General features: G+C 35.7%; 3 protein-coding genes across 7 annotated transcripts; all 3 read left to right on the forward strand.

Annotated features, from left to right (window-relative positions):
- The first annotated feature begins 228 nt into the window (after window positions 1–228).
- LOC117621525 (vacuolar cation/proton exchanger 2-like) lies at window positions 229–6,320 on the forward strand. 5 transcript variants are annotated; one of them, XM_034352063.1, is made up of 13 exons: window positions 229–554; window positions 1,126–1,392; window positions 1,708–1,775; window positions 1,867–1,895; window positions 2,533–2,729; window positions 2,844–3,056; window positions 3,459–3,593; window positions 4,563–4,679; window positions 4,756–4,809; window positions 4,994–5,110; window positions 5,528–5,621; window positions 5,864–5,902; window positions 6,052–6,320. In XM_034352063.1, exons 2-12 carry the CDS (start codon window positions 1,126–1,128, stop codon window positions 5,872–5,874), a joined length of 1,302 nt encoding a protein of 433 aa, XP_034207954.1. In that variant the 5' UTR covers window positions 229–554; the 3' UTR covers window positions 5,875–5,902; window positions 6,052–6,320. The 5 variants fall into 5 exon arrangements, with proteins under 5 accessions (XP_034207954.1, XP_034207952.1, XP_034207955.1 ...); XM_034352061.1 differs by having other exon boundaries at window positions 5,864–6,320; XM_034352062.1 differs by lacking the exon at window positions 229–554 and adding an exon at window positions 589–671 and having other exon boundaries at window positions 5,864–6,320.
- Window positions 6,321–8,124: 1,804 nt separating this feature from the next.
- On the forward strand, window positions 8,125–10,419 carry LOC117622662 (protein trichome birefringence-like 43). Its single transcript, XM_034353415.1, has 5 exons — window positions 8,125–8,381; window positions 8,467–8,659; window positions 9,046–9,221; window positions 9,360–9,518; window positions 9,973–10,419. The coding sequence occupies exons 1-5, from the start codon at window positions 8,128–8,130 to the stop codon at window positions 10,265–10,267; spliced, it is 1,077 nt and encodes a 358-aa protein (XP_034209306.1). The 5' UTR covers window positions 8,125–8,127; the 3' UTR covers window positions 10,268–10,419.
- A 981-nt stretch (window positions 10,420–11,400) lies between these two features.
- On the forward strand, window positions 11,401–14,381 carry LOC117622250 (protein trichome birefringence-like 43). Its single transcript, XM_034352853.1, has 5 exons — window positions 11,401–11,863; window positions 12,217–12,388; window positions 12,562–12,743; window positions 12,875–13,033; window positions 14,054–14,381. Exons 1-5 carry the CDS (start codon window positions 11,598–11,600, stop codon window positions 14,352–14,354), a joined length of 1,080 nt encoding a protein of 359 aa, XP_034208744.1. The 5' UTR covers window positions 11,401–11,597; the 3' UTR covers window positions 14,355–14,381.
- The last annotated feature ends 808 nt before the right edge of the window (window positions 14,382–15,189 follow it).

Here is a 15,189-nt window from a genome sequence, read left to right on the forward strand (position 1 = left end):
AAGGAACAACAAAAATGACTATCTATAAGTTCTTTATGTTTTCCACATTGGGTCAACAAAATCGCACGTACTTTTTTGGTCCGAACATGTAGCACATTAGGCACATATATAAACTACAATATATTTAAATCTAAATCAAGCAAGAATTGGTGGGAGTGGGACACAAAGAAGATTCAAAGACAGAAAAAAACAATTAAGAAATCAATATCAACCATGAAAGACACTGCTTCTCAGAAACTTCCTTGTGTGTACAATAAGTCGTTTGTCTTAAAACTCTACGCCGGGTGCCAGCATCCAACTCTTGACTCTTCATCTTTCTTCTTCTTCTTCTTCTTCTTCTGCAGAACCGGAGCACATCACATTAAATTCTCTTCATTCAAATCGGAGCTACCCAAGTAGCCCAACCGTTTGAAGTGGGACAGGACAGGACAGGACAAGACCCAAAACTGGTGGTGGGCTCCCCTTCTTACTCTTTCTCTCTCTGAAAGAGGCTAAGGCTGAGGAGAAGTTGATCCATTTGATAAAATCCAATTTATTTTGCTTCTAGGCTTGAGGTATTTAATTGATTTCAACTGATCCCCGTTTTGTTTGATTGTGTTGTGTTTGTTACTAAAAGTGAGCTCTTTTAAAGTGAATAGGTGTAATTGGAATATTGGGTGTAATTGGAATCTGTAAGTTGCTTTCTTGCATTCCATGCCATCTGTTCTGCAACTTCATTTATTTCAACTTTCAAAAACTGGTTTGTTTCAATATTACTGAGCTATATTTGATATGTGAAAGAAGTGAAGAAAACTGGTTTGTTTCAATACACTCGTTTAGTATAAGATTGCATCCCATAGCACCAAAAAGATGAACCAGAGAAAAGAAAAATGAAGAAATAATCAGGACTTTGCGGAAAAACCAATAAAGTTTCTTCCTTTGGGTCACCATACATTTACTATTGATTTCATGTGCATTATTCTTCTGCTTGCAAACATTAATATGAGTGATTGCTATTACATGGTCTAAGTTACCTTATCAAATGGTAAATGCATCTTATGTTTTTGTGAGCAGGGTCCTGCTTTGGTGTAATTTCATTTCTGTGTTGTGGTTCCTTCTTAATCGGTTGGTAATCTGTACTTGCAGATGGTTTCCATAGATGAAAAGACAGACCTTGAATATGATGAAGAGATCCCTTTTAGCTCGTCATCAGCCACCAGTAAAATGGAGGCTTTGGACTTTGAGATGATTCATTTGCATTCCCGGGCAGAATTGGCAAACTCATGGATTTCAAGACATATACGGATGAGAGTTCCGAAGAGCATCTACTTTGTCTTGATCAAAGCAAAAATCAACGTATTGCTACCATTTGGTCCGTTAGCGATTTTGCTACATTACCTTACTGGACAGCATGTATGGTTCACATCTCTCTATCATTTTTATGACCGTTTCTTTTAGTTTGGAGAAGAATGTAGTGAGACTTAGGAAGTAGGAAAGTATCGAAGAAAAATTGTCTTGAAATTGTTTTGCAGCAAGTGATCGAGATTAGTGGTTTGCTTGTGTTCTTTTGCATTTTCTATTAAAACTTGAAATAATAACCTTGTGATGTAGCCTTATCATATGTGGCAAGGTGTTCAAACATAGTTTCTCTTAGACACATTGTTCAAGATTCAATAATTTAAATTGACATCACCCCTAATCCATTGACAGTTGCTTTGTATACGTTAGGGATGGGTTTTCTTCTTCAGCTTAGTGGGCATTGTGCCTTTGGCAGAGCGTCTAGGATATGCGACTGAGTAAGTTCTGGTTTGTGAAATTAAATATAGCATTAAATTTTCCTAACTTTGTCCAAGGCTAAGTCTTGCCTTGCCAATTATTGTGCTGCAGGCAACTTGCTTTCTACACAGGACCAACAGGTATGATTAGAATTTTTACCATGCCAACTGATGGTAGCCTAAATGTTTTTTGCGTTTTCATGAATTTTTGTTGTGATATACATATCTCTAACTGAATTATGATTTCGGAGAATCTTTGTCTGAATATATAACTATATTTTTGAAGGTTCCTGTCTTAGTTTAGACTCCTGGCTCTTCCACTGCTATATAATAATGTTCTCTTAACAAATTATCTAACACAAAATTTTGCTAGGTTGTCAATCGGGTCTTTACCTACATTCTAGTTTATCACTATGTGCATGTTCTGGTTCAGTGGTTTATGTGAAGTGGATTGTTTTTGTACACGACTTTGATCATACCAGTGAGTGTAATAAAGTTTGTGCCACTGGTTGATTAGATTGTCTGCTTACGAGTGTGTGTACTGTACATTCCTTAAAATTTTTAGTTGCTAGAAAAAGAGTGATTCAGATAATTAAAGGTTATCACAGTTTCCCAGTGCCAGATAACCTGATGTACTGTTCATTATGGAAATGGATAGGTAGTTCCTCTTGTTTTCAAATGGAGAAGTTTCTTAACCTACTTACCAATTCAAAGTATCTTATACCTTTATGTAACCTTTTCTTGTTATCTCTCAAGCTGGTTTTTGTTGGGATTGCAGTTGGAGGTCTTTTAAATGCCACATTTGGAAATGCAACGGAAATGATTATATCAATTTATGCATTAAAGAATGGAATGATTAGGGTTGTTCAGCAATCTTTATTGGGATCAATCTTGTCCAACATGCTTTTAGTGCTCGGATGTGCCTTCTTCACTGGTGGAATCGTTCATTACCAGAAAGTTCAGGTTTTCAACAAGGTAGATCTTCAAATTTTGTTGAACCTTGTACCCTGAATTTTAGTGTGGGTTCTTTGACATTCTTTCATCTTGATGTCATGAATTTACATCCAAATGTGGTTACTTTTGCAACAGTCTGCCGCTGTTGTGAATTCAGGATTGCTGTTGATGGCTGTCATGGGGTTAATGTTTCCAGCTGTGCTTCATTCTACACACTCAGAGGTCCATATTGGGAAGTCAGAGTTATCTCTTTCAAGATTTAGCAGCTGTGTAATGCTAGTGGCATATGCGAGCTACCTTTTCTTTCAACTTAGAAGTCATCGTAATCTTTATAGTCCTATTGAGGAGGTTAGTTAGGTTTGCTCAATCGTCTTAAGGGATCTAGAATGTCATTTCTTTCTATTTTGAACATTGTGCATTAGTTTTTCTTCATCCTTTGTTAGTTGTTTGTTTTTTTTAAACTATGGACCTAAAATGATGAATTCGTTACATTTTCTGAATCTTGTATGATCTTCAGATTCTATAGGAGCTTTAGTCAATTGGTTTTGATTTTAAAAAAATTTCAAAGTTAAGGGGTTTATTTCCTTCTTAAATTTATTATGATTTTATTATCCATAAAGAAGAGTGATTAGTAGTTCTTTTAAGTATCTATTGAAACCTGAAAGTTAATACATGGAATGGTTCTTGGGAACATTTTCTGACAAACTGCATTTAGTTGTTTAATTATCCTCTATTTTGCAATTGTTTCAGGAAGGAAACCAGGGTGGAGATGATTCCGATGAAGAGGAGGCGCCTGAGATAACTCACTGGGAAGCAATTGGCTGGCTTGCTATTTTAACTGTGTGGGTATCCATTTTGTCTGGATACCTTGTTGATGCTATCCAGGTAACACCTGCTTGATATCGTTGCCCACTGCTCTGGATGCATATTTTCTGAGCTGATATTCTGCTGACCCTTTGCATTTCGTGTATGTTGTCAAGGAAATGCATACCACTAACTACTGTTTTCCAATTATGAATGAGAAACATTTGGTCTTCACTTAAAAATTATTATTTAACACTATTATATTATTATATCCAATTCATGTCCTTCAAAAGATTGTAAATTTCAAAAGCCCATCAAGTCACTCTGTCAGTAGATGGCCCTTCTCTTGGTCAACAATTTTAAGTTCTCAAATCCAATTCTGTTCCACTTGTAAGGAGGAAGGCTGTGACAGATCAGTCCAATTGTATAGCTGTGGCTTCATGTTCCAAATTGACCAATTTAACCATCTCGTAGTGGTAGAAGAAATCCAGCAGATGCTAATGGCAACTGAGATTCTAGATGTTGTGTAACTGAGATTATAGAACTAGTTTTCCTTGACTTCCCAAAGATGCGCCCAGCCTCAACTGTGCCAGATGAAAAACATATTCATCAAATTTAGTTGATATTTTCTTCTAAATAATGAGATGACCATTCTAACCATACTATCACCCTGCAACCAAAGTCCCTGTTTCCTGAAACCAAAGAGTTGCTTCAAAGTTCTAACCATTCAAGAGCTTTTTAATACTCAAACCCTTGATTCATTACTCCAATAAATTAGAACTTTTAACCAACCTTCTCTCCCCTTAATTTTCCTTACATCATGATGAAGTATAGGTGGCTTGTTCAACCTTCCATTTCTGTATAACCATAACTTTGAAGCAAAATTTCTTGTCCTATATCAATTTGTTACCAAGCTTTATATCCTATGCTGAAATGCCTTTTTCTGTATTTGATTGTGAAGCACATTTTTTTATATTCTTGGTTTACTGGTAATTTGACCGTAGTTTTGGGTAACTATTTGATAACTTAACATATTTACTGTTTCTCCAGGGAGCATCTGACTCATTCAACATGCCTGTGGCATTTATCAGTGTTATACTGCTCCCAATTGTAGGAAATGCTGCAGAGCATGCAAGTGCTATCATGTTTGCCATGAAGGACAAGCTTGTTAGTGCTTTCAAGATTTGTAAACCTCATTTTATAGATTTCATTTATTTTGTTGATGAAATTAATCTTTCTACAGGACATCACACTTGGAGTTGCTATTGGATCTTCTACACAAATATCCATGTTTGTGGTAAGGACTTGACAGTTGACTAGCTAGCTAATGAGTTCTCACTGCAGATTCTATGAACCATCACAAACCTCTGTTGGACTTGCTGCTTATAGTTTCTCTTGAGTTGATTACATTCCTTAAACAGGATTACATTTCAAAACGGGTGCTAGGAAGCTAATAATTTTTGTGCTCTTGACAATTGTAGATTCCCTTCTGTGTAGTTGTTGGGTGGATCATGGGACAGCGAATGGACTTGAATTTTAAACTCTTTGAGACTGCTACACTTTTTATTACAGTGTTAGTAGTGGCATTTATGTTGCAGGTTTGTGATTTTTTTTCTTGTTTGTCTTCCTTTTAGCCATGAAGATTTCTCTAGTTTTAACTTTTAACGTATTTTTGCCCCCTTAGAATTCCAGGAAATATTCTAAAATTGAGGAAAAAAGGAAAGTTATATGTAAAACAATTACTTATAAACTAAAATCATCCCACCTTGAGGCTTCTAATGACATAATCCAAGATGAATTGTGCTACATAAACTAAAATCAGGGAATTCTTTTCTGTCTCTCTTGGGAAAACTGCAAAGTTGCGCGTCATGCTTTTTTATTTTATTTTATTTTTAATTGTACAGTATGACAAGTTGATTTGCAGATGGATTTAGACATTTATTATCACCTAGTTGCAGTTTTTTTTTCTTGTTCATTTTTGCCTGATATAAGATTCATTGCCTTTATCTTTGTAGGAAGGGACATCAAACTATTTTAAAGGCTTGATGCTTATTTTGTGCTATCTCATAGTTGCAGCCAGTTTCTTTGTACATGTCGATCCTTCAGATGGTGAGTCACAAAGAACTTATTATATTTTTTCAAGAGAAAACAAACGCGGATATCTTTGTATGCAAGGGCGTATTCAGGCCTCGAAAATATGAATCTCTTTGTGGTTTCATTTTCTGCACATAATCCCTCAAATTTCAACTGTGTCAAAATCAACACATTAATTACGTTTACAGAGTTGATATTCTACTAACATAACAACTTAAACTTGGTCTTAGTTATTTGTTTGTTGGGTTTTGTTGCAGCTGATGATTAAACTAACCATTGGAATGGTGGCCATGCCTGTAAGAATCTATCTATCTATCTATCTATCTATAGATTCTATAGTATCTGCATGCAAAGAGGTGGTAGGAGACATACAGGAAGCAATGCTTCCGCAGCCTTCTCAAGCCTGTGATATGCATTTTATTTGCTTTATTTTTGTTGATCATAGAACGGAAAATCCGAATGATCCCCCAAGCATCAAAAGTCTGCAAACTTCCTCAGCTTTGTATAATAGAGTAGTATAATTCTTTTCAGAAGCATGGACACTCCCTTTTGCAATGGTTTTCGACAAAATGACACGCCTCACTTTCGAATCAAAATTTTGTTCTTCCATCTTTGTTCACTTATGTTGTGATCTCTCAATAATGTTCAGCCAATGCCGTATTTTAATTTCAAGATATTTCAAAACGATTAATGTATCTGTTCACTTGATGATTATGATTTATTTATTTATAAGTATCTATTTACATTACTTTGAACCATTTGAAATTTAAAAAAGAAAATATATGTAGGTTTTATATTAAAATTCGTAATTCAATACCTAAAATATCAGGAATTAGGTTGATTAGTATGAGTAGTTGATTCAATTCCAATTCATTGTCTGAATTATTGTGTCTCTAATAAATACCAAGAACATGTAAAAGAGTTAAAAAAGGTAAATTATGTAAAAGACTTAACTAAGTCAATAACTAATAACAATTACTTTTACTATTATACGAAATTTGCCACTACCACCAAACAAAAGTCAAACAAAAACACTAGTTAGAAACAAGAAGATAAACTCTAGCAAATTCTAGTTGACCTGAAAAAAAACAAAGAAGGAAAGTTCAACAAGTTGTTCTTTTCTACATGATAGCGCAGGCATTAGGATTTTCATCATTAAACAGACTGGTATAAAGATCCATTGCATGCTCTTGCTGTGATGGCAGTTCATTCAAGTATTGCCCTTGGTGATTAGGGCTGCCGTACCCAATCATCCCTTGTGCTGCTTGACCCACTGGATAGTTGCCCATGGGGCCCATCTGGACCATCTGGACCATCTGGCCCACCTGACCCTTTTGATGCTTATCTCCTCTACCATTGCCTTTACCTTTGATCTCCTTCCCTTTGTTGCTCGCTTTGCCACTTTTGGCCACTTTGCCTTCGTTTTCATCTTTGCCACTTTTGGCCTCTTTGCCTTTGTTTTCATCACCACCAATCACAATGCCACCACCCTCTCTTTTACTTGTACTTCTTCTGCCAAACCAATTTTTCCATCCAATTTTTTCTTTACCTCTTTTACTATCATTCCCTCGCATGCTTACCTTGGGCATCTCATCACCATCATGAAGCTGACTGGCCATTTTTCTTCTGTGTATGTGAGAGAGAGAGAGAGAGAGAGAGAGAGAGAGAGAGAGAGAGAGAGATTGATTGAGTGAATGTGGTAATTGAGACAGTTTAACAATCACACCTCAAACACATGTTTATATAGTAAAACATATTTGATAACCCCATTTGAAAACAGGAAATATATCTTGTTTTCTTTGGAGAAACGGGAATGCTAATTGAAGAAGCAAGAAGAAAAGAAAGAAAAAGGGAAACCAAGATTTACAAGATTTGTGGAAAAAAAAAAAAAAAGGAAAGGGAGAGGCTAAACCCATGATTTTTCTTTATAACTTTTACAACTGGTACACCTCACTGCTCTACTTGCCGATTATTGGAGTAAAAAAAAAAAAGGGGTAACATTCAATTTTGTTCGAAATAATGTAGTTACTAAAATATAAAGATTAAAGTGGTTAAGAGCATTCGATTCTCCCTTTTCTTGATATTGCTTTTGTGAAAGAAAAAAAAGAAATCAAATTACCAAATCAATTTAATTGAAGCAACCAAAGCCTTGTGTATTGAGGGCTGTAACCTTTTCTTTTCACTTTTGCTATGGTTTTTCACAAATACGACAGTCTGCCTCCAAATCAAAGTTTATTTCCTTGATGTTAGGTCCACCCCATTCATTTAATTTTGTTTCTTTCATCCTAATGTGTCTATTTTGATATATTTCAAAACATTAATTTATGTAACAAATTAGATGCCTGGAGTTTTCAAGTTGCTTTCAGAATGAATTTTGAAAAGCCATAATTTGTAGTTCAACAGAAATTTTAAATTGTGGATAAGCACTTCCCCCTCAATCATAAAATGGAAACAAAACCCTTTGAAGTTAACTAAAAACCCAATTCCCTTCTCTACCTCCTTCTATTGGCGGTGCAATATTATGGCTTCTGCTTTTATGGCACTTCTGGTGCTGCAACTTTTGCAGCAAGTCAATGCAAGGCATAGTTATGAAGCAGAAGGTGGATCAAGATGTGATTTGTACGAAGGAAGATGGGTTTTTGATGATTTACATCCTCTATACGATTCAACTCACTGCCCCTTCATTGAGAATATTTTCAACTGCCAAAAGAATGGTCGACCTGACAAACTTTACCAGCAATATAGATGGCAGCCATCTGCATGTAACTTACCAAGGTACCTTTAATTAATTTGCTCCGAAGATATTTGATTAAAAACTTATGAGGATATATAGTTGAAAACCAATTCTTTGTTCATGTAGATTCAGTGCCGAAGATTTCTTACAAAGATTCAAAGATAAACGCATAATGTTTATTGGAGATTCACTGAGTTTGAATCAATGGCAGTCACTTGCATGCATGCTTCACACAGCCATGCCATACTCTGAGTTCACCATAGAGATCCCACCCCTCAAGTACACCACTGAGAGGACCCTTTCCACATTCACATTTCCGGTAAGATTGGCTTTCTCCATTCAATTGTCTCTACGTCACGCCCTATTTTGAGAATGAACTTAAAACTTGGATTAGACTAATTCTTGAATTGAGGCGTGACAATTAAGGCATATCGTATCCCAACAGTACAGTCCTGATCTCTTGGACCCCTGTAGTCCAAGAGATTTATGGTCACTCACCGTTGGATGTAAATTCAACGGTTCACTCATTTATGACTTGAATCGAGTAATAATCATTTATGTCATATTGCATTTATATATATCATTTTGAACCATTGGATTAATATCCAACGGTAGGTGACCACAATCTCTTAGACTCCTGTGGTCCAAGAGATCGGGACTGCCCAACAATATTCAATAATTATTATCTTGTCTTCTATGATGAAGCAATACAATGTTTCGGTGATGTTTGCGCGCAATGTATTTCTTGTTGACATTGAAAAAGAGGGTTCTTGGCAAGTTTTGAAACTCAACTCAGTCCAGGACACCGAAGTATGGGAGGGAATGGATGTTTTGATTTTCAATACATGGCATTGGTTTATTCACACCGGGAACATACAACCGTATGTAGCCTTCACCAACTCCTCAATATTTGCTTCATAACTTTGTTTGTTTCCCTTCCAATTAGGGGTACCAAAAATGCATGCATAATGCATTGTTGGCTATCTATGATTATGTTTACTTTGTTTAATTTGTTATAGATGGGATTTCATTCAAGATGGAGAAAATACATACAGAGACATGAATCGCTACGTTGCCTTCGAGCAGGCTTTGGAAACATGGGCTCGATGGGTGGATAAGACCATAGATCCCTCCAAAACCAAGGTCTTTTTCCAAGGAATTTCACCCACTCATTTCAAGTAAGTTATCAAAGGGGGGTTTTTTTTAAAATTAAAAATTAAAAAACAATCAGAAAACTGCTTATGTTTTCATTTACTAACCTATCCATTCAAACGAGAGTCAACTTGATTTATATGATTCAAATTCACAGTATGACATATTACAAATATATTTTGTCAAATAATCCCGCAAAAGAACATTTTCCATCAAATGGCTTTTAAAATCGAATACAGCTTTTACCATTTTATATAAACCCACACACATGTTACATTCTTTTGTTACATATAAGCATGTTATGTCGTATAATCATCAATTTAGACGAATATATTAATAGTTTAGATAATATTTTTTAGCAACATGACATGTCAAATTGTTGCATGTAAGGATATGAATGTTTCTTACATTTTTGTATATAGGAAATTGTTGTGTGTTTGTTGATAATAATGAACAGCTTAATTGTTGTTAAGTTATTAGTGCAAGCCTTTGGGGTTTCCATGAGGGAAAGAACTGCAGCAGAGAGATGAGACCACTTCCTGAGCCACCAAGATTTTCAAATCCTGCAGAAGTGATAGTAGAGAAAGTGTTGCAAAGTATGTCAAAGCCAGTCCACTTGCTCAACATTACAAAATTGTCACAACAAAGAACAGATGCACACCCATCCGTGTATGGCTATGGTGCCCAAAATGGCATGGACTGCAGCCATTGGTGCCTTGCTGGTGTTCCTGATGCTTGGAATGAACTTCTTTATGCAGAGCTCATTCGGAATTAGAATGATTTCAATATGTCAATGTCTCATGTGTAAAACGTTGTTTTTGATGTTTTTGTAGAAAATGTATAACAATTTTTTTTTCCCACCACGATGTGTTTGAAGTGCTGTATTAGCCCAACCTCTTAATAAAGGCCAACATCATACTTTACTTAGCCCAAAGCCATTCTGGAGCACCCAATAACCTATTACATTATAGTAATTTAGAATATCTCATTGTAAAATAAATAAAAAACTTTAACACATTCATACTATGCTATCTTTTTTTTTTCTTTTTTTTTTGGATGCGGTGCATACTATGCTACCACACGAGTCATCAATAACACCATGTGGGATTCACTGTCAAACCATAAAATTAATCCAATTTTTAGTTATCAACTAATATGGAATATGCAGATGTGAATTAGACTAGTTAGCGGGCGGTGCCCTTTCCCCTTGTACCCAAGTTCTAATTCCTCTCAAAATTGGTCACCATTTGGTCACATGGCTTCTGGATTGTATCATTCATCATTGGGAGTATATGCATTAACTAAATGAAAATTGGTCATCAATCACATGACATTGTAACTAACTGTATTGTATATCGTCATTCAGTATTGACACCTAGCAGAAATTGAAGTTTTTCTCTATTAATACTCCCAACTTCAATACCAATTGAAGTGGCAAATAACATGACACGAGACATGTCGCCCAAACCTTTGTGTGTGTAGAATTAGCATTAAAAGTTGTTACACTGCTCCTATAAGAATACCATTTTTATCATGTTTTACTGGGACAACTTAAAGATTTATAAAAGAAAAAGGTCACACACAAAGAACATTGAAAAACCTAATCACAATTTTTTTTTTTTTTTCGGGGTACAGTAAAGATTTCCCACCTTCATTAAAACCAAAGACAGATTCCAATGCACAATATGTAAAGTGTGTCAAGCCGAAGCTATCAGCCTATCACATTAGCCATGAATCCATGACCCTCCATTAATTCACCTAAATTATTTATCTCTGAAAAAAAAATGTGGGAGGTGCTGATGACAGTTTTAAAACTCCCCCCCAACCCCCACTCATGCACGATTGAAAGTTTTCTGCCAACCTCTCCATTGATATCCATTCATTCATAACAAGTGACTGCAACTTGAATTGAATTCTTTACTTCTCATTTCTTTCCCACAACTTAAAATATAGGAATACTCTCCCATCAACTACACCATCTACCTCTTAATAAACCCACCAATCTTTTTCTTTTCCAATTTCTTTTTTTCTTTTAAATATCCACACCAATCAAGCTTGAAAAATCCAAACCAACTCGATCGATCTAATTTCATTAATTTTTGCATATGGGTGCACTGGGTTTGGGGATTGCCTTTGCACTTCTGGTGTTGCTACCAAGTTTAGAACACCAAGTGCACGGGAAGCAAAGCAATTACGAGTTGAAGAAGTGTGATATTTATCAAGGAAGATGGGTTTACGATGCTTCTTACCCTCTTTATGATTCAAGCCTCTGCAGCTTCATAGAGAATGCCTTCGCTTGCCAGAAGAATGGTCGAGCCGACGAACTCTATCTCAAATATAAATGGCAACCCTTTGCATGCAAGTTACCTAGGTACGTAATTTTTTTTAGGTGAAAGGGAAATTAGAGTTTCGAACTCGGAGTTTGAGTGTGGGGATAAATGCTCGCTAATATACGGGAGCTACAAGCCCTGCCTAAAGTATGCTCTTTTGTTATATTTTTTCCCTAACTAATCTTTGTTTTATAGTACAACGAAGGGGGCTTGATTACAATTTTAATCCTCTTAAAATATTTACCAAAAAAAGAAGAAAGAAAGAAACTCTAGTGCCTCAATTTCTCATATTCTTATAAATTTGGGCTCAAATTCTTGGTATTGCCTTCATATATCTTATTCCAAGTTCTCTTGTCATGAATTACATAATTCATTAAACTATTTTATTGAATAGGTTTGATGCGGAAGATTTCTTGGAGAGATTTAGAGATAAACGCATCATGTTTGTTGGAGACTCATTAAGTTTGAATCAATGGCAATCATTCACATGTATGCTACATGCAGCCTCGCCTGAATCTGAGTATAACTTTGAGAGAATAGGATCAACCTCTACATTCACATTCCAGGTATTCTACATGGGTAGCAATGTTCATATTTCTCTTCTAATTATCTGCACTCCAAATTGAATATTTTATAAATTTTTATGCGCCCACAATAGTGCAGGGAAGCGAAAAGATGAGTGTTCACCACTAGTCTTCTTTATTCATTTCAATTGAGTAGCCTCTATATACATGTGCAGAGTCACAATGTTTCTTTGATGCTTCAACGCAATGCCTTTCTTGTTGACATGGAACACAATAAATATGGGAGGGTTTTGAAGCTCAACTCGATCGACCACGAGGATGGCTTAGCCTGGAAGGAATTTGATGTATTGATCTTCAACACATGGCACTGGTGGCTCCACACCGGAAGAAAACAACCGTGAGATAAATAATTGAATTGTTTATAGTTTTCATGCTAGATTATTTTATATAATTTTAGTGGTAGATCATTTATTTTCTCGTAATTAATCAAATTGAATATGGTTGGTTGTGTAAATGTATGCATGGCAGGTGGGAATTTATTCAAGATGGAAACACTTTACATCAAGACATGGATCGCTTTGTTGCCTATGAGAAAGCCTTAAGAACTTGGGCTCGGTGGGTGGACAAAAATGTTGATCCTACTAAAACCAAAGTCTTCTTCCAGAGCATTTCACCGACTCATTGGAAGTAAGTTCACAAATATAATGTTGAGCCTTAGTCTCATAAATTGGTTAATATACATATCTACTCTTTTTTAGTTCAACGGTGCAACTTTTGAGTTATAGAAGAGGATAACCCTCCTTTCTTTTAAAAGGGTATCAAATTGTGACGTACATATATAAAAAATCCGAATTCAGAACCTCTTTCAACAAAATAATAATTAAATATCACTAAAAGCATGTCTAATGGGATTGATCTTGCCTAGGTTAGGTCCAGATTTGGTCTCAAATGAAAAAAAAAAATCACTTTCTAATGCATGTGTTTGGCCTAGTCTAGTTTAGCCTAAGGCAAGATACGGAGCTGGTATTGTCCACCTGCTGGCTCGGGCAAGATAAGGGACCCATTGCCAGTTTTTGAAAAGAAAAAAAGGAGCAGCAAAAGCTGACTCAAACAACCATTGAGAAGTTGCCATGTGGCGCTCTCAAATGCAACAGCCCAACGGCAAGTTGCATTCCTCACAACTCTATAAAAACCTAATCATTTGTTCATCTCTCAATTACTCCAAACATTTCTACTTGTTTGTTTTTTTTCATTTTGCTCAAAATTGTTGTTCCAAAGTATGGCTCAAAATTGTTTTTAAAAATAAATTTTTGTGTTGCTTTTCTTATGCTTTGATATTTATCACAAATAAAATAATAATAAATTAAAATAACAAGTTTTGAGTTTTAGCCCCTAATCCCTCATCACCACTAGAACCACAAAATTTGAAAGGCTAGATTTTGTGAATGGTACCATTTTAAGGGGCTAAAACAGCACCGAGCCCCTTGCACTTGCATTAGACATGCTCTAACTAAACCAAATGATCATTGACGGCCCAAAAATATATATATATATATATATATATATATATGGAGTCTCTCTATCTATTGGAGTACCAAGTGACAAGATCAGATTAAGACTATTTGAAATGTTATGTTAACTTGCATGTAATTGTTGGTTGTTTTAAATTGTTACTAAAATTAAAGATGATCATGTTGTGAAAATCAGTGCAAGTTTTTGGGGAAACCCAGAAGGGAGGAACTGCACAGCAGAAACAAGGCCACTGGCAGAGCAACCATACCCAAGAAGTCCACACCCAGCACAAGTGATTGTGGAGAGAGTTTTGAGAGGCATGTCAAAGCCAGTCAACTTGCTTAATGTGACAGCTCTGTCACGGCTAAGAAAAGACGGTCACCCTTCTATATATGGCAATGAAGGCCACCGTGGCATGGATTGTAGCCACTGGTGTCTTCCTGGAGTTCCTGACACTTGGAACCAGCTCCTATACACTGAGCTCATTCGAAACTGAAATATTATTTCATTACTTTGGGGATAATTATAAGCTGTTTTTGCCCCATAAACAAAAAATATCATGTCAAATATTTGGTTATTGTTACAATGAATATATAGTCTTTCTTTTATTTCGGTTTTATATGTATGTTTCTTATTTTTTTGGAAGATAAAGAAAAAAAACCTCGAAACAAGATACATAAGTGGTTTGGCTTTGAGACGGTTATGTGATTCTGCCTCACCAATAATTAAGAAAGTTCTTAATTATTTGATTAAATAAAAGGATAATCCAGACTCATAATAAGAACAAGTAAAAAAATAAAAAAAAAATAAGAACAAGTAAAATAAAAGAAAATGGGCTGCAACTACCATATCATGGACAAGGAAAATCAATCCTTCAAATTTCACCCCATATAAAGGAGAAGAATTTGCGTGTAACCGGAATGTCATCGTGACGGTATCCTAACACTATCACACATTTTCATGTCAAAAACTTAAAGCACATAATAATAGATGATGAACTTATGATACCGTCACGTTAGATTGAAAGAGTCGTATACGCCGGATTTGCTTCCTTCTTTTAGTAGAGAGTTGAACCCGCATCAACTTGTTCGGCTTCTTTATCATGCAATTGAGTCCTCACCTCAACAGGGGATAGTTGAAGTTTCTTTGCTCAGCCATTGAGTCTCGATTAGTTAGTGACTGCCTCAAAGGTATACTAGAGTGATAGAGTAAAACTCGGTCTACTACATCAAATTTCCTCCATTTTATGTTTAATTATTCAAATACAAATCCTTGCGTCTTTGTCCCTATTTGCGACATGAAGAGAGAGCACATCGGTTGACAATGAATGT

Source organism: Prunus dulcis, chromosome 3 (assembly GCF_902201215.1).
Source record: "Prunus dulcis chromosome 3, ALMONDv2, whole genome shotgun sequence".
NCBI classification, from domain to species: Eukaryota; Viridiplantae; Streptophyta; class Magnoliopsida; order Rosales; family Rosaceae; genus Prunus; species Prunus dulcis.

Coding starts and splice junctions, on each gene's coding strand:
- LOC117621525 (XM_034352061.1), top strand. CDS start 1,126: ATGGTTTCCATAGATGAAAAGACAGACCTTGAATATGATGAAGAGATC. Junction 1,393..1,707: donor ATTACCTTACTGGACAGCAT/GTATGGTTCACA, acceptor TGTATACGTTAG/GGATGGGTTTTCTTCTTCAG. Junction 3,057..3,458: donor TTTATAGTCCTATTGAGGAG/GTTAGTTAGGTT, acceptor CAATTGTTTCAG/GAAGGAAACCAGGGTGGAGA.
- LOC117622662 (XM_034353415.1), top strand. CDS start 8,128: ATGGCTTCTGCTTTTATGGCACTTCTGGTGCTGCAACTTTTGCAGCAA. Junction 8,660..9,045: donor TTTCCACATTCACATTTCCG/GTAAGATTGGCT, acceptor TCTATGATGAAG/CAATACAATGTTTCGGTGAT. Junction 9,519..9,972: donor ATTTCACCCACTCATTTCAA/GTAAGTTATCAA, acceptor TTAAGTTATTAG/TGCAAGCCTTTGGGGTTTCC.
- LOC117622250 (XM_034352853.1), top strand. CDS start 11,598: ATGGGTGCACTGGGTTTGGGGATTGCCTTTGCACTTCTGGTGTTGCTA. Junction 12,389..12,561: donor CCTCTACATTCACATTCCAG/GTATTCTACATG, acceptor ATACATGTGCAG/AGTCACAATGTTTCTTTGAT. Junction 12,744..12,874: donor CACACCGGAAGAAAACAACC/GTGAGATAAATA, acceptor TATGCATGGCAG/GTGGGAATTTATTCAAGATG.